Genomic DNA, 27,783 nt, shown 5'->3' with positions numbered 1-27,783 from the left:
CCCCCCACCCCCAGCTCCAGGCATCCTAACTCCTCCCCTACCTGGAACCACAGGGAGAAGGGTGCAGAGACAGGGACGGCAGAGGTTCAGGACTTACACAGTTTACGGAGCAAGACAAGAACCAGAAAGAACAGGTTTTCTCTGTTTATTTAAAAACAGAATCATTTTATGTACAAATATGCACATATTTACAGAACATGTACACACTAGAAATTCCATATCTTCAGGTTCCACATCCAAAGTCCTGGGCTGGCTGGGGAGCAGGGGATGAGAGTCTCTCTTTTGGTCCAGAAATCTAGCAGATTTCAGGCCAAGCAGGGTTTGGGCACTAAATCTAGGTATTCTGGTTGAATATATTCGGGTGGGCCGGGCAAAAATAGACCTTATCTAACCCCAGCCCCCACTCAGAAAAACTACTGGAAGAGCCCCAAGTTAGTGACCCTAAACCCCTGGGGGAAAGGAGACATTCTCACGCCCCAGCAGCTCCTTCACCTCACCTGAACTCCCACCCTCCCTTGGTCTATAACCACTATTCTCTCTCCCCTACACCAGAACTGAACCAGGAGCCCTTGTCACCAAGTCCCAGCAACTCCCCCCACCAAGGGACCACAAACAACTGTGGATACAACTAGGAAAACATGAGGCCAGGGAAAGAGCCGAGGAGACACTAGGGCTTGTCCTCCGGTAGCCAGTAACTGCTAGGCGCACACCCTTTCTTCAAACTCCATCAGCTCTCAGGCTCCCTCCCAAAAGGCTGCTGGATTAAGGTGCCATAGAGGGAGCACCTTTCAGAACCACAGGAATTAACCCCTGGGGGTAGGGCCTGAGCAAGGTCTAGCTCTGCTGAATTCCTGTGTAGGCTGATGTCACTTTCAGCAATCCTTGTGATAATAAACATCTAGATCAATCAAATGCTTTTTTAAAGTCTTTTCTCTTATGAATGGGTCTGGAGCAGTATTCCTTAAAGCAGCTCCCCTGTGCAGGTTTATTTACAGAAAATATGTACATGCAGCAGGTCTAGAGGCCACCAGAGGGCAGAGGGCTTCTTCTGTAACAGTTTGAGCCTCTAGCCGACCCCTAGGCCCTGTGCTTCACACTTGCCCCGATGGCTCCCAAGTGGTGGGAGCCCGGCTCCCCCACTCAGACGGCCAGATTCCAGCTCCAGCTATGCCCGCACACCTGGATCTGGCCCACAGTCTCCACCTCCCGCCTCCAACCTCTGCATCATTAATACTGCTCTGGGGTCTGAGGAAAACACCTGCATTTTACAGGCAAAGGTCACACAGCCACACAACACACACACCAGTCCCCCATGGCATTCCCCATGCAGCCACCAAATCCTGTGGCACACACACCATGGTTCACTTGGACTCTGACATGACAGCACAGTGCACACCAGGGGCACAGCCACCCCTCCATGCACACGCAGTGAACACTCACACCAGCACAAAGACATACACGGTGACCTGCACACACTGTGGGAGGGACTCAGCAAGGAGAGCCCTACCATCCTTGAACAAAGGGTTGGAGGAAAAGGTAGAGCAGTCAGTGAGTGGGGTGGGGAGCATCTTCCTCAAGAAATAGGGGTTTAGAGAGGCTCCCCCAGGGGTGAGCTGAAATCTTCCATGTCAGCAGAGGAAGCCAGGCTTAGGGGAGGGAGGCAGGCCTGGGTCAGACCAGGTGCCCCCGCCCATTGATGTAGATGCCATTGCCCGTAGGCTTGGCCCGCAGGGTCCCATTCTCCTGAACAAAATGGTTCATGGCCTGTTTGATGCCTTCATCCTGATCTTCCTCCTCCTCTGCCCGCCCAGAGCCTGGAGACAGCAGTTCAGTCTGTGTTTCAATCTCCCTCACCGTGGTCAGCGTGGAGTAACTGCGGCCCTCTGGCTCTTCACTCTGGAGACCAAGAGCAGAGGGCAAGTCAGGCAGCAGGGCAGGGCAGCCAGACATGAGGGGGCCAACTAGGGCACGGTGGGGTCAGAGATCAGGGGCTGGGAGTAAAGGTTAGGCCTGGGGAAGGGGAGTCTAGAGAACAAAGGTGAAGCTGGGGTGTGGGACGGGGCTGGGCAGTGTGAGCCTGAGTGCGAGCGACTGGCAAGGGGGCTGCCGACGCACTACATCTGGGACCAGGAGAGGGGCCTGAGGAAAGTGGTGGGGAAACCGGTGGGGCCGGCCGGGGGCCTCACCATCACAGAGCAGCTACTGTTGTCCTTGAGACTATCAGGGTGGCCCTCGGCTCTCAGCCCTACACTCTCCTCCGGCTGCAGGGCCCGGACATGGAGGAGGAGTCAGAACAGGGCTCAGCCTCCTTTCCTCAGCCTCTTTCCCCCAGCCCCTTGTATCCATTCTCTCCTTGATATAAACATCCTCATTCCCCCACCCCGACCTTAATCCCACCCTGAAACCAGTGCTAAGGGTGGCTGCCCAGAGCAACCCCTAGGCCAGTACTGATGGGGACCTTCTGAAGGAGCCCGGCAGACCCAAAGGCAGCTCTGCCCACCCCACCCCACCCCACCCCAGCTCCACCCACTAGCCGTAGCTAAGAGTCTGTGGCCAGACCCCAAGGAGGCCTTGCTCCTGGTCTGCGGGGAGGCCCCGGGCCCCATGAATGCACCCAACCTTGGCACACACCTGGTTCCTGGGGTCCGAGTGATGGGAATGCAGCCTCCGGATGGAGTTCTCCCTGGTCAGGGTCAGCTCCTCCTCACTGGGAAGACACCCCTTTGTCAGGAGCTGAGGCTAGCGGTAGCCTCCCAAGGTGAACCTAGCCTGGCAGAGCCTGTGTGAGACAGGACTGGAGGGTGTGGGTGCTGAGCTGTCCTGCAAACGTGAGTGAGTGGCTGCAGGTGGCAGTGTGGCCACAGTGCATGTGTGTGCATGGTGCATATGGATCTGAGCCTCACTCAGGCAGTGTGGTTCTCCTCATCCAGCTGTGGGCTAGGCCCCAAGACCCTTCTCACCTCCCCCAGAGACGCGGCCTACCTCTGGTCCACAAGATCCCTAGATGTCAGGCCTCTCAGTCTCCTCTCACTCCTCGGTGCTGGCCCACCTCCTGCCTGTCTCCTCTTTGTTCCCAGCTTAGCTCTCCCAACCCAGGAGTGGCCAGTACTCACTATTTCTGGGTCATCTGCTGGGCCTTGCGCCGATGGTATCGGGACATGAGCACCACCACCACCACCAGAAGGCAGAACAAGAGTGCGGCGATCACACCCACCACCACCACGGAGGCCGACACCAGGTCCACCTGCTTCCCTGGGGTATCCTGAGGGTCTGCTGGAGACAGGCCACTGTCTGAGGCAGATGCCCATATCCCTGACCAGCCCCCAGACCCCACAGCCCCCGAAACACTGTCCTCACAAAACACATCCAAAACCACCCTCCTGGCATGACCCTCTGCAAAATACATGCAGTCCTGTCCCCTCCAGATAAACACTCTCCCAGTTCACTCTCTCCATCTTGCTTCCTGTTGCCCCACCAGGCCCTTAGCCCAGGTCCCAGTCTCTGCCCCAGTGCTTACCAAGAACATCCACAACCACCTGAGAATCCCTCGAGGAGAGCTCATTGCTGACGTGGCAGACGTAGGTGCCACTGTGCTCAGTGGTCAGCGGGGGAAAGCCCAGAGTGTCTCCTTCCACTCGGACCCCACTGGGCAGAGGCCCATCCAGCCTGGAGGACAGGGAAGTTGATGGGTGCCGGCTGGGGCGGGCTGAGGCTGCCACCACCCAACGTGCCCAGGCAGCTCTCTACCTCCCTCCCCCATGACGTCACCCAGAGCCACCGGCTGTTCCCACGGTGCCCCTCCTTCCCCTAGGCAGGTCTAGGCAGAGGTTCTTTCTCCCTGCCGCCCAGTCTGACCCGGGCACCCCCACACACACTGGGGGAAGATCCACACACGTGCCATCCCACATGCTCCCATGGGCATCACATCATCCAGCACTGGGTACCAGGCCTGCATGGTATAAAGTCCACACGACAGGACAGGCCATTCCTCTCTATGCTCAGATGTACTTGGGAAATCTGACTACATGTCCCAACACTCATGATGTTGTATGGCAGAGCACATGAACAGAGCCCCAGGCATAAGGCCACCTGCACGGCCCATCAGCTCACATGTGAGACCGTGACCCATCCCTGGTTGTCTGGACAGCTCAGACCCTGGAAAAGAGCCAAGGAACTGGCAGAGATGGGTGGGTGCTACTGAGGGGCTGACAGCGTGTCAGTGGTTACAGGAGTGTTGGTTTAACAACAGTCATAGTAAGCTGTATCTTTCTGTCTTATCCACTTTAGGCACTTACATAAATATAGAAAGTATTAACATTTAAATACTGTACAATATTTCATAATTTTAAGGTTAGGGAAAAAAGCCAAGGACTTACTAGCTTATTCCCTACCAATTACCACGTATCATACACTCCTTATGAAAGCCAATAATAATGTTTGGTGACCATGCAAATTCTTGTATTGCTTTGAACACATTTATTTGGGGTTCAGAATATAATGTCCCAGCCCATAATGAGTACATGCTGGTCCTGAGAGGGAAGGACCTTGGTCCCAAGCCAGGCCCTTACCGTGTCCAGTTGTAGGAGGGAGGGGGCTGTCCTTCGCTCAAGCACTTGAGCATAGCTCCTTCTCTGCCAACCTGCCACAGCTTTCGGTCTTCAAGGCCCCTTACAGAGGCCTCAGCAAGGACTGGAATGGAGGTGGGAGGAGAAAGAATGGAAAGGATCCCTTTGATCTTGCTTATCCTATGTCCTTGAAGGGCACCCGCCCCAGGCGGCACCCTGCTTGGAAGAGTCTCCCCTGGCCCTTTTCTGTCCTACTCATCTGCAGCCAAACCTAGCCCAGCCCCACCTTGCTGATCGCTCCCTCCCCTCTCTAAGCTCAGAGGGTCCACATTTGTTTACCTGTGCAATAAGTCTATAAGTTCCTCTGCAAAGTAATGTCACACTTTTTCTGAATCCCCTGTGATCTCTAGCATAGTGCTAGTATAGGACAGGTGCTCAGCAAACGCTCCTTGATTCTTCAAAGGCTTAAGCATCCTACTAGTTCACTCATTTCTTTAACAAACATTGTTGAAGACCTACTTTGTGTCAAATGTTGGGTTAGTATGAGTAAAAACAGGCCTATCCCCCAAGAAGCCCAGTCTACCAAGTATCTAGTATCTACTAAGCACCTTCTATGCACCAAACACTGTGCGAGATGTTTTGCCTTTATGGTTTCTAATTCCCATCGGAACCCTGTAAAGTTGATATAATTATACTCCTTCTGCTGATGAAAAAAATGAATCCTAACAAGACTGAATAACAATAGCTGGCCACCAGCAGGACTAGGGCTCACCCCAAGTCTGCCTTCAAATCCTACACTATTTTACAAAATGCTTTCTATTCCATGTTTATATCTGATTCTCCCAACCCTCTGGGCAGAGCAGTCTCCTTTGTAAGCAAGAGGACACGGAAGGCCAGAGAGGTTTAAGTGATTTGCCAGAGTCATCTGGGATGGGCTCCTGGTCTTCTACCTTTGGACTAGTGCTCTTGGCCACACAAGGTGGCCTCCGGGACCCAGGCTGGCCAGACTGGTGTGGCTCAGGGTCTCTCAGTATCTCACCAAACCTCCTGGGACCCATGGGGGCACTCTACTCAAGATCCAAGTACTCACAGGCCACTTGAAGGATGTGGGTGATCCTTTGGTCCTGGAGCAGGCCAGGGTGGGACACCACACAAGTAAGTGGTTGCCCATTCATGCTGCGGCTGGGCACCAGATGGAACTCTGAAGTGACAGCAGCTGAGCGGGAGTGTGTGAAGGAGCGGCTGGATGAAGTGCCCTTGACCTCTGTGTCCCAGGTCACGCTGGGGGCCGGGCTGCCCTCTGCTGTGCAGGAGGCTGCCAGTGTCAGGCCCTGGCCCTCTTCTAGCGCTGGACCAGGATTCAATGAGGGCAGGGGAGGCACTGCAGGTAGGGGGAAGAGGAGTTCATGATCTTTACAACCCTGTCAGGAGGCCCCATCCTACCTCAGCTCAGTCTTGCACAGGTGGAAAGTTTCAGGCCCCTTTTTCATCTTATTTCATCCAACAAAGACACCAGATGAGTGGTAGAATTTCAGCTGACTTTGTACCCTTCTCCATTGTTTGAATTTTTTACAATGTACATGATCATTTTTTAATAAAAATAATGAATTAAAAAACTAACCAGATAACAACTATATAATACTAATAATAACCACCATTTATTAAGTACTTACTATGTGCCAAGTATTGTGCTAAACCTTTAAAAAGTTTATCTCATTTAATTCCGTCAAGAAACACGAACCAGGTATTATTATCCCTATTTTACAGCTGAAGAAACTGAAGCACAGGGAAGTTAAATGATTTGTTCCAGATCATTAGCTATTAAGTGGTGAAGCCAAGATTCACACTCAGGGATTCCTATCAAGCTGGTATTACAAACTTCTGTGTGAATAAAGGGAAACTATAAAGGCCTTTATTTGTATCTTCATGACATTAACAGCCCAAGCACAGGAGGGAAAAGATTTAACTTGACCGTAAATCTACGGCACCTATTGACCACGAGTGCCCACAGTGCAAAGTGGTGGTTTAAAAGACAATCGTGGTCTGCAACTGCATTCACTGAAGGTCCACATCAAGGAAGGTCTTAGCCTCACTGGTCATGCACAGCCACACTATCAGAGCTGGGCCTGTGTCCATGTCTAGGCACCGCATTTTAAAACCATGGAGCCCAAGATGGCAAGGGAGGCTCTGAGTGAGTGTCTTTGGTTAGAACTGTTGCAGAAACTAGTAGATTTAGCTTAGAGAAGAGATTTAAGTGGGGCATGACAAGGGTCCTCAGGTCTTTGAAAAGCTGTTGTGTAGAAGAGAGGTTAAGCCCGTGCCATCTTGCTGGAGAGGGTGAAAGTAACCCAGAGGGAGATTTCAGGTCAGCAGAAGGAAGAACTGCTGTATAGACTCTTCCCCAAGACTGACCAAGCTGGATCAAGCTTTTGAGGTCACCTGGAGAGAATTTCTGGATTAGGTGGGTGGGTGGGCAGGCTGGTGGGCGGATGAGGCTACCTTTCCCCCATAGGACCCCCACCTCTTCTTCCTGTTCTGCCTCTGCCCCATCCGTCTCTGAAGTCCCCATCTCTCCATTCCCCTGCCTCTGGTTTCTTCCTTCCAGGGGCCTGAGGATCTGATGCCTCTGTATACACAGTACTTGTCACGTTGGCACCCCCCCCTCCACCCACCCCCGACTCCACCATCACGCCCACAGCCGGCAGCACTTACCCAGCACGCGGAGCCGAAGCCGTGCCTGGAAGCTGCCGGCAGGGAAGGTACTAACACGACACTCGTATTCGCCCTCGTCAGCCTGCACAGCGTTGCGCAGGAGCACCGCACCGTCCAGAGGGTTCCGTGGGGGCGGCAGCTCTTCCACTCGGCCCTCGTAGGCCGAGCTCACGTGCAGCCCGTATTTGGAGTTCAGCAGCGCCAGCTCCCGGGTGCCCTCGCCCGCATCCACACGAGCCCATGACACCTGCTCCACCTGCTCGCCGGGGTCCCCTCGGTAGAAGCAGGGCAGCTTTGCGTCCTGACCCAGCACCACCGTCACCAGGTCCGAGGTCTCCAGCTCACCTGCCAGGCACTGGCCTGTAGGGGGCAGACAGAAGCAGCCAGGATTGGGGGCGCTGCCAGAGCCAGGGGAACACTTATTTATTCATAATGATAATGACAGCAAAGGCAGCCCAGAACTCCTGGAGCATTTTATGCTTGCAAAGCGCGTTCAGACCATTAACTCATTAGATCCACAAAATGTTCCCAAGAGGAAGGCGTTATTATCGCCATTTAACAGATGAGGAAACTGAGACCCAGAGAGAGGAAGTGACTTGCCTAAGGCCATACAGATGGTGCAGGGAAAAGTCACACCCTCTCCCAGCCCAGGATTGTATCCTGAGCAACTGAAGGTGGGAGGCTATAACAGGAGGAGAGGCCCAGCCTCTGCCCTCAGGGAGTTTAGGGAAATGGATTTTATGCAAGGGTTGGGAACAATTGGTGTCTGGGATAGGGCATGTAGGGGAGGAAGGGTCCATCCCGGTAGGCCCTTCAGAGCATTCTTTTCATGGCTTGAAGATGACAGACCTGGATTCCCATAAAGAAGAAGGTGTTCTATGTGGGAGGAATGGCACGAATGGAGGCTCAGAAGCAGGAACAAGCAAGTCACTGAAATCAGAAAGGCCCCAGGTCAGAGGCCCAGAGAGATGAGGTCAGGACAGACACACAGCAATGGGGTCAGAACCATGAGCCAGAATCAGAGGACAGGAGTTAGGGACCAGAAACAAAGAGTGAGTGTTTTGTACATTGACAAGGAACGGTATGAAGCACTCAGGGTATCTATCGTGGAGACTTATCTGCTAAAAAGGATGCATTTCCTGCACTTACAGAGTCTGAGACCTGGAGACAGATATGGAAATGTGTGTGATGGCTTCTGATTTAGTGCTTAGTGGCGTGTTGCAGGTTAGTTGTGGAATGGGACAGTCACAGTGGTCCTGAGTCATGTGGGAGGGCCTCATGCATGAGTTGGGTAGAACCAGGAGGGGGTGAGACCAGAAAAGGGGTCCCAGATGGGGGACCAAGGTGGGCAAACCCCAAGGAGGCAGAGAGGCTGGCTGGTTCAGGAAGCAAAGAAGAGGGGATACTACTAAGGCAGAGTGGAACATTTGGTTGGAGTAAAATCACCCAGGACCTTCCACGCCAGGCAAAGGAATTCAGATTTGGCCATGAGGAAGGAGGGAGTCACAAAAGCATGAAGCCAGTGGGCATGTGCCCTCTAGCTAGAAAGCAGGGAGACTGGAAACAGGAGACTCACTAAGACGCTGCAGCTACAGCCCTGAGCAGGGCTGCCGGGGTGGAGAGGAGAGGACAGTTCCTGGGGGAAACCCGGCAGGATTTGGTCACTGACCAGAAAGAGAGAGAAAAGACCTGAAGACAGCTCCTAGGTTTCTAGGATGAGTAACTTATGAAGAAGGCAGAGCCAAGGAAGCTGGTGGCTAGGAAGAAAGAAATTTGGAGTTGTGGAACAAATCATGTGAAACACAGGGCTGGGGGCTGAGGGCTGGGTGTGAAGGCTCTCTAGGATGGCAAGGGCTCCTGCCTTGGAATGTTTATACAGCAATTCCCCACAGTTCAAAGCTCCTGCCTCTGGCCAGCACTTCACACAACCTGCTGTCCCTCACCTCGCTCATGTTATGCTCCTGCCTGGAACGCCCTCATCCCTGTGTCTGGTAGCTCCTACTCATCACTGTCTGGATAACTCCTACTCATCCTTGAAGACTCTGCTTATACATCACTTCCTCCTGGAGTCTCCCTCCCCCCACCCCCACCTCAGGCAGGGTTAGGTGCCCTTCCTCTGGTCTCCTCCAGCACTCTGCTTTGACCCATCATAATACTTTATACCATGAGTTGTTTTGCTATTTTCTTGTCTTCCACCAGACTGAGAACCTCAAGAGTAGAAACTGGGTCTCACATCACATATGGAAACATGGTTTCTGGCCTAGTGCTCAGTGGTCTGCATTCCTGGCACATAATTTGTGCTCAGCTAATGTTTACTGACTGAATGAATGAATGAATGAGTGGGTAAATGAATAAATGAGAGAGACAGGCAGAAGAAGGAAGGGGTAGAACAAGGAGGAGTGAGCAGCCTTTGGCTGGGCTGGACAGGTAGGGGGTTGGCTTGTCAACCTTAGGGTGGAGACAGGATAGGCTGCCTAGCTGGGTTCTCTGCCAAAGGGAGCACCTCCAGACTGAACATGGGGAGAAGGGAGGGGATGGAGGGGGATAGGCATGGAGGGAGAAAGTGAAGCCCCACTAGAGTGGACCAGGGGGTTCCAGTGAGGTAGAGCATGGAGCCGAGGAAGGGGATCCCATGGCCCTGCTAGCAGGGGAGGAGGAAGGGAGGATGCTGTTGGGAGCTGGGAGTGCCTGAATAGGATGGGACAGACCTGCAGGGCCAGATACCAGGGCCCTGACCAGCCTAAGCTGATGTTGGTCCCACCCAGCCCAGCCTGGGAGTCCAGCTAACTACCCGCACCCTTCCCAGGCACCTCCTCCTGGCACTGGAAGGAGCAGGGCTGCCAAGGAAGTGTTGGAGGTGGGTTTGAAATAAAGGCTTCTGAGCACATCCTTTGCTTCAAAAACTAGTGTCCATGCAGGCCAGGGAGTCCAAGCCTGCTCTACTGGGGACACTCAAACGCTTCCAAACACTCTTTCCGGGACAATGTCAGGTGACATACTTTCTATCCCCATCCCTACACCTGCCAACCAGGGATTACTGTCCCTTCCCCATCACTAATCATCCACATTTCCCCCCCAAAAAAACACCATCTTAGGGTACAACATACATCAGGTCCCCAGTGTATGCCTGAGTCCAATTCTCCACATCCCTACCTGTGAGTCCAGGATCCACATTATCCCAAGGGATAAGCCCAAGCTTTGCTTTGCAGGATGAGGAACCCAGTAAAACAGGAAAGTCCCTTTGGATCTCACCCACAGCCCCCCATTGTCCTGAATCCACTATTCGTGGGAGCATGTTAGCCTGAGCAACACCTTCCTTCACACACACACACACACACACACACACACAGTTACAAGAGAAGGAAAGGAGAACTTGGGTTCTAGAATCCCTGTCCTGGGCTAAATGGACCCAGAAGCCCAGACACTCAGGATAGGGCAGGCCAGGACTGTCTCCTCCTTTTCTCCCCCACCCAGTGCCCGCCCGGCGTCAGCATGATGATGTCACCAGAGCAAAGGAGACACACCGCCTGCCTGGTGAGGTCACCCTGCGGGCATGTAGTGGCCAGGCCAGGCCAAGCCCACGGACCCTTCTGCTGCAAATTGTTTGCTGAGGCTGGTGGACTCTGTTGGCTGGGCCTCCTCCCTCTGCTTCTCCTCACCCCTCCTTCCCGGAGCACCAGGACGCTGGTCAGGAGCCTTGGTGATTCAGCTGCTGCTGCACAGCAGGCCTAGCCTCAGCCGCCACCAGCCACCACCTTGCGCAAGGGAGAGAACAGGCCCAACTGGCCAGACGGGATCCCTGCCCTTGGCCTCCCCCACCCCTGGCCAGGCCCCCACGGGCCTCTTTGGGGCCCTGCCCTCTATGTACCCCGCCTGCTCCCAGACAGGCCCTCCATTCCTGGCTTGGGCTGGCTGCCTGCTCCCCACCCTGTGCCTGGGTCCCAACCTTCCTATATTTGTGAAGCCTGGACTCTGATCTCAGGAGGGGAAACTGAGGCTGGCAGCTGCAGATAACAGCATCTCTGGGGAAGGAGGCTTTTCTTTCTGAGGGCGCTTTCTCCATCAGCACCCCCTGCTCATATACAGAGGGGTACACGTTGGGATCCTAGAGATGGGTCTGGGGGGAGGAGGAAGGGAGTAAGTGTGAGCCTCTTGTGCCTGAATTTACATCTTTGAGTGAGGGTTTGGGGGTCTCAGTGCTGGTTCACATGCATGAGAGGCTGTCTCGGCAGGAACTTTGGGTGTGTTTTGCACATACATATATTCGTGTCTCATCTTCAAGAGAATGTGTGTGCTTGTCTGCATCCAGAGAGAGCTATGCAACGGCGTGTGTGTGAATGTGCTCCCATAGTAAATATTTTGATGTCAGTTTCTCTTGGCTTCCACATGGCTGTCTGTCTCAGCTGCCTTGGTCAGTGGTGTGTGGCTCTGCGATTTGCTCCTGTACCCGTCTGGAGTGTCGCCCAGGCATCCTTCCCCACCTCACCCCAGACTTGAGGGCAGATTCAGCTCAGGTGGAGGTACCCAGCGATGAGGTCACTGTCCCTCCAGGTAATGGGAAATTGCTATCAAGGACTCCCCAACAGAACAAAACAAAGCTCTCTCTACCCTTGCTCCTCAGGTTCCTCCTAGAAGGACCCCCCGCCCTTCTCACCCCACAGCCAAGCCCCCAGGCCCCCCAGCACCTCTGGCCCCCCAAGAAGGCCTCTCCCTGGGAATCTCTGTCAGGCCTCCAGCTGCTTCCACCACCAGAAAAACCAGCTCTAGCTCCAGGCCTGGGGTGAGGGTTGTCTGGTGGAGGTTCGGTGGGAAGTAGAGGAGGGGGGCGGATCCTGCCTGGGGCTGGGGGAGGGGTCCCAGCTCTCTAGGGTCTCATTCTCCTCTGTTAACTCTTGCCTCCCCTCACCCTACGGCAGCAGCCTCCACCAGAGAAAGCTGGACTATGTGGGTGAGTTTGGGGAAAGAAAAGACCTGGAAAGGGACCCCTGAAGCCCACTACTCAGGACAGGTGACATAAACAACTCAGCACTTTTTTTTCCATCCTTCCCCCCATGACCTTGGCCTTGGAGTGCCAAAGAACTTTGAAAACCAGCAGATTCTCCTTCTGCCTTCATCCACCTCACTCACTTACCCCCCATTGTCCTAAGCCCCCCAGCTTAGCAAGAGCTTCCCAACCTGGGCAAAGCGCCCACCACAGATTAGTGTCTGGGGAGGGGGGCCACATCAATCACAAAGGGAGGTGAGAACAATGGAGGAGGACAGGCCTTGAGGCAGCCCCGGCTCTGGCCCAGACACAGCTCCCAGCACAGATAAGTCCCCTAAACCCCCCGGAGCCAGAGTCTGAGCCTGGCTGAGTCACCACAACAGCCACACTGTGGGTGGGAGACCCAGAATTCAGCTTCTCCCAAACTCCTGAGATCTTAACCCCACCTCCCCAATCCTGCCAGCCAACAATCCCCCCACCAGCCCCACCCCACCCCACCCCACCCCAAATCACAGCCTCAATCCACTCTCAGGACACACCAGTTTTAAAGGCAAGGTGGGAGGGGGATGGCCTGAAATCTCTGAGGCTAGAAGTCTCTTGTCCCAGTGAAAGAGTGATCCCGACCACCTCTTGCATGGCCCTCCTCAGGGAGGCCTGGTGGCTAGCCTTGGGTTCTGAACTTGACCTGTGTATTTTAGATTCGGTCCCCAGATTCAGCCCCTAGGCTCCTCTCCTCCCTTTCCTCCTGACTCAGCTCCCCACCCTACCCCCATCCCTTCTCTCTGCCTTGATTTTGGTCAGCACAGGGCAAGTTTGGGAGGCCAGAAAGCCCAGGCATTCTCTCCTCACTAGGCTTGCTCCCTACAGTGGCTAGCCCCCCTTCATTTTGCCTGGAGGACCCCAGGATCCCAAGGCTGCACTCTAGAGCTGGGATTGTAGACTCCACTATGAGCCCCTCACTGCCATCTCTGTGGCTGGGGTCCCCTGAACCCAGCTCCCTGAAACACTGGGGTGAGACCAAGGTCACTGGGGCCGCTGGGTTTCCCTGGGATTCTCCTAGTTCTCCCCACCTTGGGCGGGGAAGCCAGCTTCTCTTTCTGGCTTCCCTGGGTTTGGGTAAGTCCTACAGGAAAGGGCCTGCCCCCCTCTGTAAACAGGAGTAGAAAAACAGGGATGGAGCCCCTCCCTTTCTAGGAAACTAACTTCAGACAGAAGGCTGGTCCTAACCCTCAGAAGACAGACCTCAGAATTCAGAGAACCCCGTGCCCTCTGGTCCTGCAGGACCTAGTTGGGCCCAAGTAAAGGTCAAGGAACTAGGATCTTATTGGAGGGGTAACTGTAGATTTGGGCCCTCAGCCCCAGGGCAGGAGATGGGGAGGGAGAAGGGAGGGGACCTCACCCGGAAACTCATCCCATTAAAGAGAGACAAAGAGCTGTGGTGTGGAGGTGCCTCCCCAGCCTGGGCTCCTCTCTCTGTCAGGGGTGGGGCAGAGCCCTGGGGCTCAGAGCTCTAATGGCCCAGGACTTGGTGGGGGCACTAATTTGCAGTGCAGGGGCAGGAGGCAGTATCCAGGGTAAAGCTACCCTTGGTCCCACTGAGAGATGGGGTCAGGACCTTTCCTCTTCTGTCACCACAGCGAGACTGACAGCCTCTTCCAGCACCCAGCACCCAGCACCCAGCACCCACCTTCAGTCAGGGGCCAGACATTCACACAGCCACAAGATTTCAGAGCTAGAAGGCTGATAATGATCATCTGTTCTTACCTCTTGGTCTACTGAAGTCTGCTTTCTTAGTTGCCCAAGGTCACATAGCAAATTAATTACAGAAATAGGGCCAGAATCCAAGACTCCTGACTTCCCAGTCCAAGGCTTTTTCAGAGACAAGAAACACTTCAGCTTCCTGGAGGCACTGAGGAGATGCCTACACACAGAGGAGCCAGGATTGGGGTGGCAGTAAGGTGGGCCCATCTGATCCTTGGGCTGGGAACCTGGGGTCTGAGTGCCAGTCCTCAGAGCACCCTCCAGCTCTGTGAAGGTGGTAGAAGCAGCAAGGTGTGTCTCCATGGGCATTAGCCTCCCGGGGCAATCCTGGAGCCAGGCTGCTTCCCTAGCCACAGTACCTGTCCATCAGGCACTGGGCAAGGTTGGGGTGACGCCTTAACTAGAAGGGGTCTCCTCTCCCCTTCCCTGGGCTTCTCTTAGAAAGAACAGCTTCGTGTCATGGAGAGAGAAGACAGGGATCATGTCTCGTTCACCACTGCATCTCCAGCATCTAGTGCCCTGGCTATACGCAGCCTGCACTCAGATGTAGTATTATTTAATGAACTAGGAGACCAGGACACCAACCCCCGTTATGCTTCTAATGCTGAGAAATCTAGAGATCTCACTTGCCTATCTGTTTCTTTTAGTTTTCCCATCTGTAAAATGAGGGAAATTGGAGCGGTGATCTCTTTGATCCCTTCCAAGTCCTGAGACATCATGGCTCCATTCTTTAGGTGTGGGTAGATCACACAGGAAAGTGACTGCCGAGTTCCCTGGCCCCAGCAACCAGGCCCCACCCTCTTGGCCTAAACAAGTGAAAAGTGTTGTCTGGAAGATGGGAATTAAGATGTGGGGGGAATGGGGGATGGCAGGGGTTGGAGTTCAATATCCTGCGATTGGAGGCTGGGCCAAAGACCCTTCCATTATGAGATCAGAGCAAAAGCACCTCCCCACCTATCCGCACATCTGAGTCTCACTCTCTCCCTGACAACTTCAGCTGGGGATGGAGGTTGAGGAAATCACTGCTGGGCCCTGCTGGACCCTGCTGGACAACTGAGGCTTCATCACTACTGCTCCTGGGACTGGGAATCAAACTGCCCAAAGTAGATAAGGCCCTGTCTTTTCAAGGAGAAAGATTTCTCGGTTACCCATTACCCTGGGAAGAGCCTATGGAATCCAACCGTGGTCTCATTGTGCACACACACTTTACACACACACTTACACACACACATATTCTTTCTTCCACTCTGAAGATTATAAATTCCTATAATTTATAGCTGCTAAACATACATTAGAAAGGAGTAATACAAAGCAGCTAGTTGAGAAAATGGGGAGATAAACAAAAGGGAACCACACCCTATCTAGAAGGTGCCCTGCCCCAACCCCCTACTCATCTAAGTAACCACCTTGTTCCTACCCTGACACCTCACAGTGTACCCAGGGAAAGAGGGGGCCAGAATAAGAAAAGCTTCCAGCTCCCCTGTAGTCCCCCAACAGGTGCCTCAGTCCTGATATCCTAGGACCTGGAGAGAGGAGAAGGTGACAGAAAGACCCTGTCACCTCTCTGGGCATCACCCTGATGACTGTGGAAACCAGCTCAGCCCTGAGTCAGCCCCAGCCCCAGTCAGCAATTCTGGAGCCCAGAGGGGTAGGTGAGGGAACCTCCAGGACACCCTGAGGTGAAAGGGTCCCCACCAGTTTTACCTCCCTGCCCACCTGCACTGAGTCACCATACCTCTTCCCCCAGAGGCAGCTCCGGCCCAGGCAAGGCCTGGGCTAAGGTGGTTGGAGACCCCAGACATAGTGACCTGGCCTGGGGCTGGAAGGGGACAGGGGACTTGAGGCAGAAGAGCTACAGTGGCTCTTCTGGGGGCACTACTGGCAGCTGGAGGTGGGAGGGAGAAATTGGTTCCTCAGTCCAGAGTCACAGGAAAGAGAATGTGTATGTGTTCGTGCGTGCATGTGTATGTGCTCATGTGTGTGTGTCTGTGTCAGCCTGAGCTTCAAAGCAAGTATCCTGAAGCAAGTCCTACCTGTAAATGATGCCAGGAGCAGCAGCAGCAGCCAGGCCTCAGGCCCCGACATCTCGGCTCCCAGGGACAGAGGCATTGGTCGAAAGGCACAGCCGCCCAGTGTTTCTGAAGTTGCACCGAGTTCTCCCTGGGAGCCGGCTCTAGAGCTGGGTAGGGCACCAGCCCAAAAGGCAGGAAGTCACGGAGTCCTCAGGCACGGCCGCACCTGCCTATCCCACTGGGGTCTCCGCTAGGGGACCCGGCCCCGTTCCGCCCACCCAGCTGAAGCTACCCCCAAGAAGCCGTGATCGGGAGCTCAGAGCTCCCCCAGAGCGGCTTCCCACGCTGTGGCCAACAACGACGGCAGAAACTTGGGAACCTGCTCAGCAGGTCAGAACAGGTGCGTCTCTGGGGGCCGGGCCTGGCACTGGGACTCGGCAGCCACCGCCCCCACGGCCTGGGCTGGCTAATGGGCGCCAGGGAGGGAGGGAAGGAGGGAAAGACCCAGGGGGTGGGATCCCATCGTCAGCTTCAGGCTTTACCTGGCCGTGTGTGGAAGGGGCTGTGACAGGGAGAGGCAAGGGGGGTGGGGGAGGGGTAGGAGAAGGCCCAGGGTGGCTCAAAGAGGGAGGCACCAGGCCAGGAGGAACAGGGGCAAGGCCCTTGTGGGTGGAAAGGAACCCAAGCATCCCACACCCCAGCCAGCCTTGCTGCCTTCCCGGGGCCTTGCCAAGTTCCCCGATCTCCTGGAGGGGTTCAGCTTTGGAGCCACAGAGTCAGAGAAGGCCAGAACTGAGGATAGTACTGGCCCAAACACCTCATCCATCAGATGAGAAAACAGAGGCTCAGAGTGGGGAATGGGCTTGCTGGAGGACACACAACTTTGGTAGTGTCACGGTTTGCCCAGAGAGCTCTATACCTGAGGCACAGGGTTAGTTCAAAGACCCCTGAGAAGGAGCTTGAGTGACCCCCTCCCCAACACACCTCCTTCTTATAGGAGACGCAGAGGGACTGACTGAGGAATTAGCCACACAGATTCCTGGCCTCCCTAGCAGGGCCCTCCCTCAGTGTCAACACCTTCTTATTACTGGCCAGGAGTCTCAAAAGTGCACCAGCGCTACTTGAATGGAAAGGGGTTCCTTTCCGTCACCTCCATGGTCATTTTATCCATTTATCCATGGCCATTGGACAAAGCCACATGTCTGGACTTTGCAAGGAAAATCTTGATTTCTATAGGTGTATTCACACTCTCAAAACCTCCTGTTTCCGTGTTGGATGCATGTACTGTAAGCACCAAGTTACACAAAATCTTACTGGCCTATCTGGGATAGCCAGAGGAGGGGGCAGACTCTGGACTCCCTAAAAACTGAAGGAAGGGAAGGGGCAAAGTCACTGACAGACTGGGACTAAAAAAATTATATACAGGAAGACACGAGAGAAGAAAAAATATATGTGGGTTAAAATCTTGCAACAAGATCCTTTGGAGAGGGGCAGGAAGGAGGAGTCAAGAACAGTAAGGAGAGGAGGGTCATTTCACGTAGAGTATTTTCTACACAGACTCCCCCTCCCAACTCTACCTGTCAAAATCTTACTCATCTTTCAAAGCTGACCTCAAATGCCACATCTTCCATGAAGCCTTCTCAGCTCCTCCCCCCTAAAATTAATCTTTCTCCCTTCTGTTCTTCCTCGGCCTCTCCTAGTCCCTTTATTATAGCTTGTGTCCTCATAATTTGTGCACATCTTATCTCCTTAACTAAATTGTATGCTTCAATTCAAGAAACATCGATTGAAGCCTGCTGTGTGCCAAGGATTCTGTAAATGTGTTAAAAGGAGGGGCAGGCTGAGAGCTGTGCTCTGTGAACTCCTTGAAAGTCAGGCTTGTTTTTCAATCTTGTCTCCACCATCCGTGCTAGGACAGTCCACAGCACTTAATGAGAACTGAATACATTTCGTCCAAGGCCTGAAGTTATGAACGGAAAAGGTGGTCAGGTGGGATCAGTGAAGCAGAGATCCTGACTCTCCTGAAACTGGTTAGTGACCTGGACTTTAATCCTGCCTCTGGACCTGGACCCCAGCTCTGGCTCCAGATCCTAGATCTCAGCAGTGTACACGGCAGTGACCCCTTCTTCAAGGGCTAGTTCCCACGGGTCAGGGGTAGCCTAGGGGCCAGGCTGAATGCCAAAGCTCTGGTTTCTCTCCACCTCCACCTTGGTGAACCCCTTCCCCTCTTCAGGACCCACATCCCCACCTGTGCCAGGGGAGCAGCCCCACCCCGATGCTTCTTTGAGATCCACTGTGGCAGGGGTGGGGTAGAGCCGGGGGGAAAGGGAGGAGGAGCATCCTGTGTTATAATTATAATTATCACACCTTGGATCCTATCGCATGATTTCAGAGGAGCTCCTTTCCTTCCCACGGATTTACCCCTCCTGATCCAGGAAACCACAGGAGAAACTGAGGCACGGTGGTGGGAAAGCAGTTAGCTCATGTGGTGGATACCCAGCCTCTATTTCCCCTTCAGCCTTTCCACTCACAAGACACCACCACACCTCCACAGTGCCACCAGTCAGGAAGTCTGTGAGCCTCTGGTTGGGACCCTCAATCATTCACTTCTAATTCCAGCCATAAGGAACACCAGAGGGAGGCTGGAATTTCCAGAAATGTTAAGGCCAGGACGTATCTGATATTTTTTCAGGGGTATGTTCATGTCTTAGTAAACACCAAAGGTGGCCTTCAAGGAAGGGTTAGGGGCATCACTGTGCCTGAAAGGGAACACTTGGGCCTGGCAGTCACTCCAGACCTCTGCCTGAAGTAGAGATCTTTTACCCCTCATCTAACAAGTATCTGTCTCCAAGCCCCCTGCCCTCTTGTGCCCTCAACCCTGTATATCCGACAAGGGCCATGCTCTTAGGGAACACATACTCATTCATTCTTAGGCCCTTCCTTTCCTCTTCTGGGATGACGCCCATGGAAGAAGGCAAATTCCAATGCTGGGGCTGAAAGAAAACATTGGTCAGGAAAGACTTTCCAGACCAGCGCCTGGTCTCCTGGGTTCTGTTCTTTCTTTCTCATTGAACCCCCATTCCCCTCATGCCTCACTACCTACCTCCCCCACCCACATTCTGGGACCTAAGAATGGGAACAATTCAAGTCAAGGTGGCATCTTTAGCAGGTATATTGTCTGAGTGGCATCACTGCGTGCACGCCTGCATGCCTGAGTTCATTCGACAGATATTTAGTGAGCACCACTTCGTGCCAGGCTCCAGGGAGAGGACAAAGACATAACACGTGGTCCCTGCCCTCAAGGAGCCCTCAGTTAGGAGAGACAGACACGTAAACAGCTGTAATAGTGTATATCCCTCCATTATGTGTTCCCTCCGTGTCTCTGTGTCCATACTTGGGGCCGTCTCTGTGTGTATAACTGCTGATGTTCATTACCTGCGTGTGTCCAAGCATCCGCTTGTAACCTGTGTCTGTCCCCATGGCAGGCTGCACACCTAAGCCAAACCGGTTGGAGTGGGTTGTGCTGAAATTTTTGTTTGTGTCAGTGGGGCTTGGAGGTGAGTCAGGGAGGGACAAGGATGGGTGGGGTGGTGTGGGGGAGAAGAATAGTGAGAGTGAGGGTCAGATTGAGTGAGCAGGGAAAGGAAGGAGTGGGTCAAGCTGGGAAGGGTTGGGGGCAGGTATCAGAAAGATGGGTTGGGGGAAGGAGAGAGCTTCTTAGTGAGTAATATCCTGTTTGTCTGTGGTGAGAGCCCAGGTCAAAGAGTCAAAAGCTGGCAGGGAGACCCTTGGGCTTTGGGAGAGTCGAGAGTGGATAATAAATCAGAGTGGAACTAGTTGGAAGCCTGGGTGTGGACAAAATGTCTGCAATCCCTTTCTAAATGGCTTTGTTTCTCTGTGATATTAAGCTATTCCTGGTCTGCTCACTGCCTTGGTTTCTGTAGTTTGCACAGAGAGGTGTTGTGGGCTGACTGACATTATAGTGGAAGATTACTGGTAGGGAACTGGACTCCCTCCCCCAGGACCAAGGTTATTTTAGATAGAAGCTTCAAAGTCTCTCCTCCTGCTCCTCCCTAGGATGCTCCTCATCCACGGAATGGTGGGGAGAGACCCTCATACAGAAAACAGGGGCTCCAGCAGTTTTTCCTCCAGTGGAAAACACCTTTGCTCCCCTCCAACTGGAGCTTCACTGTGCCCAGTATGAGGATGGTGGTGTCTTGCTTTCCAAGATTCCACCTAGACATTACCATGTGCTGTGTGCCATACTGTTCCTATCTGCCTATCCTGCAGACCCATGGATCCCCAGTATCCAGCCCCATCCCTTAATGACAGCCACACTTCCTCGGGGCCTAACAATATCCCTTGGAGCTCAGGGGATTGGATTTGCTTGTCCTTAAAGAGCCCTAAAGCTGAAGTGAGGAAGTAGCTGAACATAAGGCATATTTGGGCCTTGTTTCTCAGAAGGCCATTGAGTACAGAGCCCCCCTCCTTGCTCTCACCCCATGAACTCCCCAAGCTTCTGTAAATACATAATCACAAGATCAGGGACCAGGGCGTGGGTTAAAAGAGAGACACGTTTATTCTTTGACCCTGTGTCTCTGGGTGGAATAGCACTTTTAGAAGGCTGGAAGTAGGTCCTGGCTAATGCAGGACAAGAGCAGAAGCCCTTGTGGAAGTCACAGTCTTCCACGTGGTAGCAACAGCAGTAGGAGGGGCAGTGGTAATGGGGAGGTAAGAGCAACAATTAGGCGGGGTCCTAGGACACAGAATGTATTCTAGGAAGAACCCAAACTATGCTCCCCTGCATTCTCCCCATCCCTGTCCCCACCCCCATCCTCAGAAAGAGCCAGGCTCCTCCCACGGAGCCCACCTGTCAGGGAACATGTAGGCAGCCCCCAGGGGCCAGCTCAGGCTGCAGGACCTGCGCCACCAGGGCATCTTCAGGTAACACCAGGCCTCTGTAGCCTCTCACTCATGTCCCCAAGTATCCACCTTAGAGGCTGAAAGTGTGGTTCCTCTCTGAACCAAAGACTGACACTTCCTGGCCATCAGCCTGGGCTCCTGCCACCACCCAACTTAGCTTCCCTGGGGGAAAGCCTCCTGAGGCCCTTCAGTCAAGCATCACCTTCAGACCAGGCACCGGGGCTGGCAGGACAGCTGCAGAAAAGAACATGCGGGAAGAATAAGAAGAAAGACACCATGAGACCCAGGGGGGAAAGAGTGGGGAAGATTGTGAGGGGAGAGGGCAAGTGTTGAAAGGACCCTGAGGGAAGACGTTGAAGGAGAGGGGCAGAAGCAGAGAGGACACAAGTGGGAGGTGGGAATCAGGGGGACTAGTAGGATCAGGGGGTTCTTGTAACTGGAAGGTAGATTTTCCTTTTGCAGTTTGTTAGCATAGTCCTCCTCCTGTATGATCCAGGAATATTCACCTCTCCATCACATCAGTGTTAATCCCCTTCTTCCTCTCCACACCGGCACCGAAGTTACCTCAGACTGCAGCTCCACCTGTTTCCATCATCAGAGCTCAGCACTCAGCAGGCAGGTGTAGCTGCCCTGGTCAGAGGCCAGAATATGGGGCAGCTGCAGAGCCCCAGTGCCCCAGGCTCTCTCTCTGCCTGGCCCTAGAAAGCAAGGGCCAGGTCTTCAGGTTCCAAGACACCCCCAAGGCCCCACTGCAGCAGGACTAGTTCTTGGCTTCACTCCCACTGCACTCAGAGACTTGGACCCTGTCCTGCATCAGTTTCCAGTTCCATAGATAGCAGGGTTGGGAGCCTGTGAGCTGAGGACGGAGGAGGGAAGTCCCAGTCTATTGGAGAAGCAGGGGTGGAAACCGAGTACAGCCCCTGACTCACTTTTGAGCATCTTCCACATCATCTGCCACATCTCATGCTTTCCTTGCAGAAACCTCTAGTAACTGTCCTCCAGCCCCATCTTGAAGCCTTCCTGAATGTCAATTTTTCCTTCAGTTCTAGGAGTGGTATAAAAGAAGGGCTAGGGATCAAGAAATAGAGAAAGAGGCCCTTACCTTGATAACTAGCAAGAGTAGGAAGCACTGGTTCATGAGCTAGAAGGAAAGGGTAGAGGAACAGAGACTGGAGTCAAATCTTTCCTTGCCAGCTGGCTTCTCTCCCTGGGCCCAGGCCTCCATGCTCTAAGGTCCTCTGTGGGGAAATCTGACTCCCTGAAAAGACTCTGTATGTTGAAGCTCACTCACATCCTCATCAGTAATCAATACCCTAGGACTGTGCCCAGGGACTCCAAACTGGTTCTACAGTTCTAGAATACAGCCAAAGGAGAGAAGTCTGGCCACTCCTGGAAGGTTCCAAAGCTCCTTGCAGGAAAGTCAGAGAGCTGGCTCTGTTCCAGGAGAGAGAGGATAGGGAGGACAGAAAGGCAGAGACCCAGAGAGAAAACATAAAGTAGAAATGGTGAGAGAGATCCCAAGGCACAATGAAACAGGATGAAACCTAGAGATAGAAAGATACAGAGAGACAGGGAGAAACACACACATACACTGACGGGTTATTGAATAAGGGCAATTCAAAGAGACAAGAAGCTGAGACAAGCTCTGAAACAGAGACAGAAAGACCTAAAGCGAAATTTCTGGATGCCCATTGCCCAATTCTGGGATCACTTAGCTACTGCTCACTCAGCTACTTTCCACTTCCACCCTCAATTTCCACCACTCAACAATGACCCATTTGATACTTTCCTACTTAATATCGCTATGTCCCTCAAAAACTCAAGTTCCTTCCCATCCTCATCTCGCCTCCAATCATTCTCTAACTCCCCTGATTCTCACTCCCCTCCATCCCCAAGTCGGCTTACAGTTCTACCTTTCTCCCAAACTCCTTTCAGCTCATGTCTCAAACACATCTCAAGATCTGGTCTCTTGGAGTCTCTTTTCCTGGTCATTCCTCTGTCCTTCTGTTTGTCCATGTCCTTATTCTGGCTGAGCTGAGAGCAAAGAGCCAGAACTGGCGCCAAGAAGGCATGGGGCCAGGAAATCAAGTGGCCAGAATGAAATGTGGGAAAAATGTAGAAAGGTCAGCGGACAATAGAGGAAGAGCCAGAGAGAGGGCCTGAAGGATGGGAGAGCCTGAGAGATGTAGGCAGAGGGAACTAAGAGAGTCTTGAGAGTGTGACTAAGACCCCTAGGGTCCAATTTTTTACTTTCTAGATGTATTGAACAATGCTGAGAACCAGGGATGGTTCCAGGGTCAGAAAATGGGGTCAAGGGAAGGAGAAGATAGACCAATTGTTTTGTGGAGGTTTGAGACAAGAGGGTACAGGTTTGGGGCTGGACTAAGACTGGAAAGCTGAGCTGTATGGATCCTTGCTTGCCAGAAACAGCCATCTGAGGAGACCAAACTCATGGATCACATCAGGATTCTAAGACTTTCAGGATGATCTGCTCCAATCCCCACGCCTGGACAGAGATTGTCCCTGTACATTGTTAGCAGGTGAAAGCAGGTCCAGAGGAGGAGCCCTGGTTGCCCTTCTCCCTGTCTCTAACAATTCTCTCTCAGGTGTGCCTTTCACTTTATTTTAATGCCCTTTCAGTTTTTGTTTTTCTTTTTGTTTTGTTTTGTTTTTTTAATCATTGACAAGGTCATTATAGACCATTTTAGATGCTGCCCTGGGGAGTCAAGTATGGTTTAGACAAATGCAAACAGGCTTATTTTCTTTCTCTCTCTCTCTCTTTTCTTCTTCTTCCCCCTCCTCCATTTCTTTTCTGCCTTCTTCAAAATATGAGCTTGAGTCAAACTAAACTGGGGAGGTAGGAGTCCTTCCCCAGGAGCAGAAATGGATAGACACCTCTAGCTACTAGTTGGAAGTGAAGGAGGTGCAGAACTGGAAAGGGGGAGGATACACTCAAGGAATATGTGAGGTTCAGGCTCCATGTTCAAGTGAGATGCCAACTGCTGAGGACTCAGAGTCAAAGTGGAAGCTGGGAGGAGAAGGAAAACAAAGCTGGGAGAGAGGAGCTGGAAAGGCCCCTGGGGTGGGGAGTTCCCTGTTCTATCCAGAAGAGGCAGAAAATAAGTCTGGCAGAGCAGCCAAAGACTTAAGCAAAAGTAATAGCCTAAAATGGGCATATAAACCAATAAGGTTTAAGCAAAATGACACCACCCCCCAGGCAGCTCCTCATCTAAATCGTAGGAGTGTGACAGATCCGAATCCAGCTGTTGGGAGGTTAGCCAGTCAGAGCCTTAGGGAAAAGACTAGCTTTCAGATTTCAACCAAGGACAGTAGAAGTTAGTGATTTTTTTAAGACTTTTTTTTTTTTGCCATGATCTGGAAAACTGAGGATCCTCTTTGTCAGACTCAGAGGAAGCTATAGTTGGGTGGATAGAGACTTTCAAAGCTACTATTGGGTCTCAGCTTTAAGGTTATAGGTGGGAAACAGGTCCTGGTATCTTCTTGCCCATACCCTCCTCATGCTGTTTTCTCTAAGGACTGAGAGTTACTATCAGGAGTAGGAAAAGCCCTGTTATGCTGTCAGATCCCTGAATTACATGCCCATCCCCAGTGCAGCCCTAGCCACTCTCTATGCCCTCAATTTCTTGGGCATGATGGGGATCAAGTTGATGTGTAGAAATCAAAGGCAAAAGTAAGCAGTCATCACTCTTATTTACAGCCCAGCCTTGGGGAACAGAAGCCCTGTTTCTGTCCCACTCCAGCTGTGCTGGGAGTAGAAATTTGTCTGCATTTTCACCTGTAGCTAAAACTAGTCAGCTTGGATCTGGGCTTCTTTATTCTTCATCGGGTCTTGGAGGGATAGAGTTAAGAAGAAGCTCATGGACTTGGCTTGAATAAAAGGAAGATACCAGGGAGGGGCAGGAGTCTGTTCTTCTCACTCCTCCCCTACCTCACTCCCATCCAGCTTCTAAGGCTGGGCAGCTTCTGCCCTGGATCTTATCAGGAGAAACTCCCTGCCCTTAATTCTGAGTTCCAGATGCCACAGTACCTCAGTTTCCTTGTGCTGTGTAAGCCTATGAGACAGGATGAAATAAGGAATTACTCTTCCTAGAACTCAACAGTGAAAAGTTCTCCAAGGCTCAAGTATGCCTAAGGTATTTTCCTTTCTTCACCCCCACCCCAATCTCTCTCTTTCTCTCTCTCCCCTCCCCTTACAAAGTTCCCTGAGAGACTAGATTCTACTACCCTCTAGTGGCCAGAGAGAAAAGGACTGTCCCACTCAGTCAATTAGGACCTTCAAGCCTTTACTACGGGATAGTCGTATTCTCCTAAGGGAGAAGCCAAAGGCACACTTTGTAAATGAGAAAGAGAAGACCTGGAGAAAAATAATCACTTTGAGAGACAAGATATAGTTGGCACCAGAACCCAAGTCTCCTGACTCCCAGGTCAGTGCTTAGTCCACTTTCACTGCCTTCCCTCTGACTTTTACCTCCTCTAGCTCATCTCTGGGGAGGTCAGTACCTATTAGAAACGCCAAAGCCAAAAGGACTTGGTTCCCTCCTCATCCCCTCAGATGTCATAATCCCAAGTGAATTTGTAGTTTAGATAACAGGGATCTTTCTCACTCACTGGGTATCCCCCGACTTTCGGAATTTAATCTTTCAAGATTTTTAACTCGAAAAGCTCCTGTCGCCATGGTGACAACACTGTATGGTTCTTGATGGCTACCCAAGTCTCCTATCTCCATGGTAACCAGTGCTTTGCGACCTTCAGTTTGCAGCGGTGGGGCGGCAGCCGCGGCAGTGCAGCAGCCGCGGCAGTGGTTGCTGGGCAACGGCGGAGCGAAGCCGGTGGCCTGTGGTGGGGACCTGGACCGGCTTCCGGTAGGGGAATAGAGGCTGTTCCGGGAAAGCCTGGGCCGCGATGTAGGGGGGTTCCAGACTGCTGGCGCCGCAGCCCGCCCCTCCCTGTACCCATGGCTGGGGCGGTGGGTGGGGCGGGAGGCTCGGGCTGGACTTGGCGTCCGGTTGCGCGGGACCCGCTGTTGGCCCGGGCCTTCCATTCATGCACCGAACTGCGGGGACGGTTCTATCTGGTAGGGGGTCTTCTAGCCGGAGGAGCGAGAGAGCCGAGCAATGATACGGTGGTCTTTGACCCGGCTGGGGGCCAGGCCGTGCGGGTAGGAACCCAGGACGGCCCCAGGCGCAGCCATCACGACGCAGCGCCAGTGGGCGGGCGTTGGCTCTGCGTGGTGGGCGGCTGGGACGGGTCGCGTCGCCTGGCCACAGTGGCCGCCCTGGACACGGAGCTCGGTGTGTGGGAGGCGTGGACTGCCGCCCAAGGCAACTGCCCCCCTGCTGGCCTCAGTAGTCATACCTGTACCCGCCTCTCCGATCGAGAGCTGCGGGTGGCAGGCAGGGAGGGCGGGACGCGCACTCAGCGTCGTTATGGAAGCATCTACACGTTAAGGCTGGACCCTGGCGCCCGCACTTATTGGTACGACACCCTTGCCCAAAACCCTTTATCTACGTAGATTCGCACACAATTTATCCACATCTTCCTTCCCCAGAACTCTTTCATGTCTAAGATAGCTAAAGTCTCTACCAATATTACCCTCCCTTCTCAACCGAACTGCTGCACTGAATCCTGCCTCCTTTCTATCCTTGACAAGGGGGGTGGGAATCGGGGGATGGCAGTACAGCACTTAGATTTTTCAGAAAACCCAACTCAGGGCTGCATTTCTGCATATCCACAGCTATAAGGAAGAAGGCTGCCATACAGCCTCACGCTCAGGTCACTGCGCTGCACTGCTTCAAAGTCCTGGGCTCCACCAAGGTCACCAGCTATTGCTCTTTGGGGGGTGCAACTCAGCTGAACCAGAAGTAGCTGGGCGTTGGAGTCATGGGAGGATTAAGGTATTATCTACTCACATGCTAAGGGTGGAAGGGAGCTAAAACTGTGATGCCCAAATGCCTCCAGACAGTCCCTTCTTTATCCCTCAAGGAGGAACCAACCACTTGTTGCCCCCCGTTTGACGGAACAGCTTGCAAGGCTTGTGAGCAGTGGCCAGGGGTCTCGGCAGGGGCCTCGAGGACTACGACATCACTCATGTTCTGTGGTTGGGCCCTTTGCTGTGCTGTTTGGTGGAGAAACTCTGACCAGAGCCAGAGACACCATCTGCAATGACCTCTACATCTACGATACCCGTGAGAGCCAGCTTAATGGTTCAGAAGGGTAAAAGGTGGGAAGATAGGAGAACCTGAGGACTACAGAAAGAAAGAGAATGGAGGAATGGGTTAGGGAGGAGGAAGAATTAGTCAACAAGTTGAAGGAATAAACAGAATATTAAATATTTTAAAGGCCCACAAATCAAGTGAGGAGGAAAATAACGGGCAAGACTTTGGTCCTGTTAAGAGCCCCATGGGGACCAAAATGCTACTGCCTCAATAACCACCCTCTGCCCTTACCCAACAGGCAAGTCTCCTTCTCTGTGGTTCCACTTTCCCTGCGCAGACCACGGGCTAAAACGCACGGGCCATCGGACCTGCCTTTGGAATGATCAGCTTTACCTGGTTGGGGGTTTCGGTGAGGATGGCAGGACAGCTAGTTCACAGGTTTGCATCTTGGACTTCTTTATCTAAAGAACAGTGCCAAGATATATTGCCAAGCCTCTGTTTTGTTGCAAACTCATAAAGCATTGTCACCAGATCTGCCTCATTTTGAAAGCTCATTAAATTTCATCCCGAGAGTCAACGTTTGTCTCTGAATCTTCTTGGGAGGAGAGCAGTAAATAGGGTATGTATCTTTATTTGCAAGGGAAACAGTA

General features: G+C 52.9%; 2 protein-coding genes and 2 long non-coding RNA genes across 8 annotated transcripts; 2 read left to right on the top strand and 2 right to left on the bottom strand.

The window, feature by feature from the left end:
- Positions 1 to 129: 129 nt before the first annotated feature.
- On the bottom strand, positions 130 to 16,472 carry NECTIN4 (nectin cell adhesion molecule 4). Of its 4 annotated transcripts, none has more exons than XM_031689201.2 (9): positions 16,056 to 16,470; positions 7,278 to 7,637; positions 5,656 to 5,946; positions 4,569 to 4,689; positions 3,518 to 3,666; positions 3,114 to 3,273; positions 2,632 to 2,707; positions 2,187 to 2,261; positions 130 to 1,896 (listed from the first exon to the last, which is right to left on the bottom strand). In XM_031689201.2, the coding sequence occupies exons 1-9, from the start codon at positions 16,129 to 16,131 to the stop codon at positions 1,672 to 1,674; spliced, it is 1,533 nt and encodes a 510-aa protein (XP_031545061.1). In that variant the 5' UTR covers positions 16,132 to 16,470; the 3' UTR covers positions 130 to 1,671. The 4 variants fall into 4 exon arrangements, with proteins under 4 accessions (XP_031545061.1, XP_006215731.1, XP_031545062.1 ...); XM_006215669.4 differs by having other exon boundaries at positions 3,114 to 3,270; positions 16,056 to 16,468; XM_031689202.2 differs by lacking the exon at positions 2,187 to 2,261 and having other exon boundaries at positions 16,056 to 16,472.
- A 2,487-nt stretch (positions 16,473 to 18,959) lies between these two features.
- On the bottom strand, positions 18,960 to 22,277 carry LOC140688063 (uncharacterized). 2 transcript variants are annotated; one of them, XR_012062764.1, is made up of 3 exons: positions 22,060 to 22,277; positions 21,464 to 21,655; positions 18,960 to 19,027 (listed from the first exon to the last, which is right to left on the bottom strand). It is a non-coding gene; the product is annotated as an uncharacterized lncRNA (long non-coding RNA). The 2 variants fall into 2 exon arrangements; XR_012062763.1 differs by lacking the exon at positions 18,960 to 19,027 and adding an exon at positions 20,985 to 21,191.
- A 107-nt stretch (positions 22,278 to 22,384) lies between these two features.
- On the top strand, positions 22,385 to 25,393 carry LOC140688064 (uncharacterized). The gene is made up of 3 exons (XR_012062765.1): positions 22,385 to 22,462; positions 23,382 to 23,563; positions 25,177 to 25,393. It is a non-coding gene; the product is annotated as an uncharacterized lncRNA (long non-coding RNA).
- Positions 25,394 to 25,847: 454 nt separating this feature from the next.
- KLHDC9 (kelch domain containing 9) lies at positions 25,848 to 27,710 on the top strand. The gene is made up of 4 exons (XM_072946264.1): positions 25,848 to 26,453; positions 26,713 to 26,873; positions 26,966 to 27,163; positions 27,432 to 27,710. Exons 1-4 carry the CDS (start codon positions 25,933 to 25,935, stop codon positions 27,596 to 27,598), a joined length of 1,047 nt encoding a protein of 348 aa, XP_072802365.1. The 5' UTR covers positions 25,848 to 25,932; the 3' UTR covers positions 27,599 to 27,710.
- Positions 27,711 to 27,783: the final 73 nt, after the last annotated feature.

Source organism: Vicugna pacos, chromosome 21 (genome assembly GCF_048564905.1).
Source record: "Vicugna pacos chromosome 21, VicPac4, whole genome shotgun sequence".
Classification (NCBI taxonomy): Eukaryota; Metazoa; Chordata; class Mammalia; order Artiodactyla; family Camelidae; genus Vicugna; species Vicugna pacos.
This window is presented reverse-complemented; position numbering and strand designations above follow the sequence as displayed.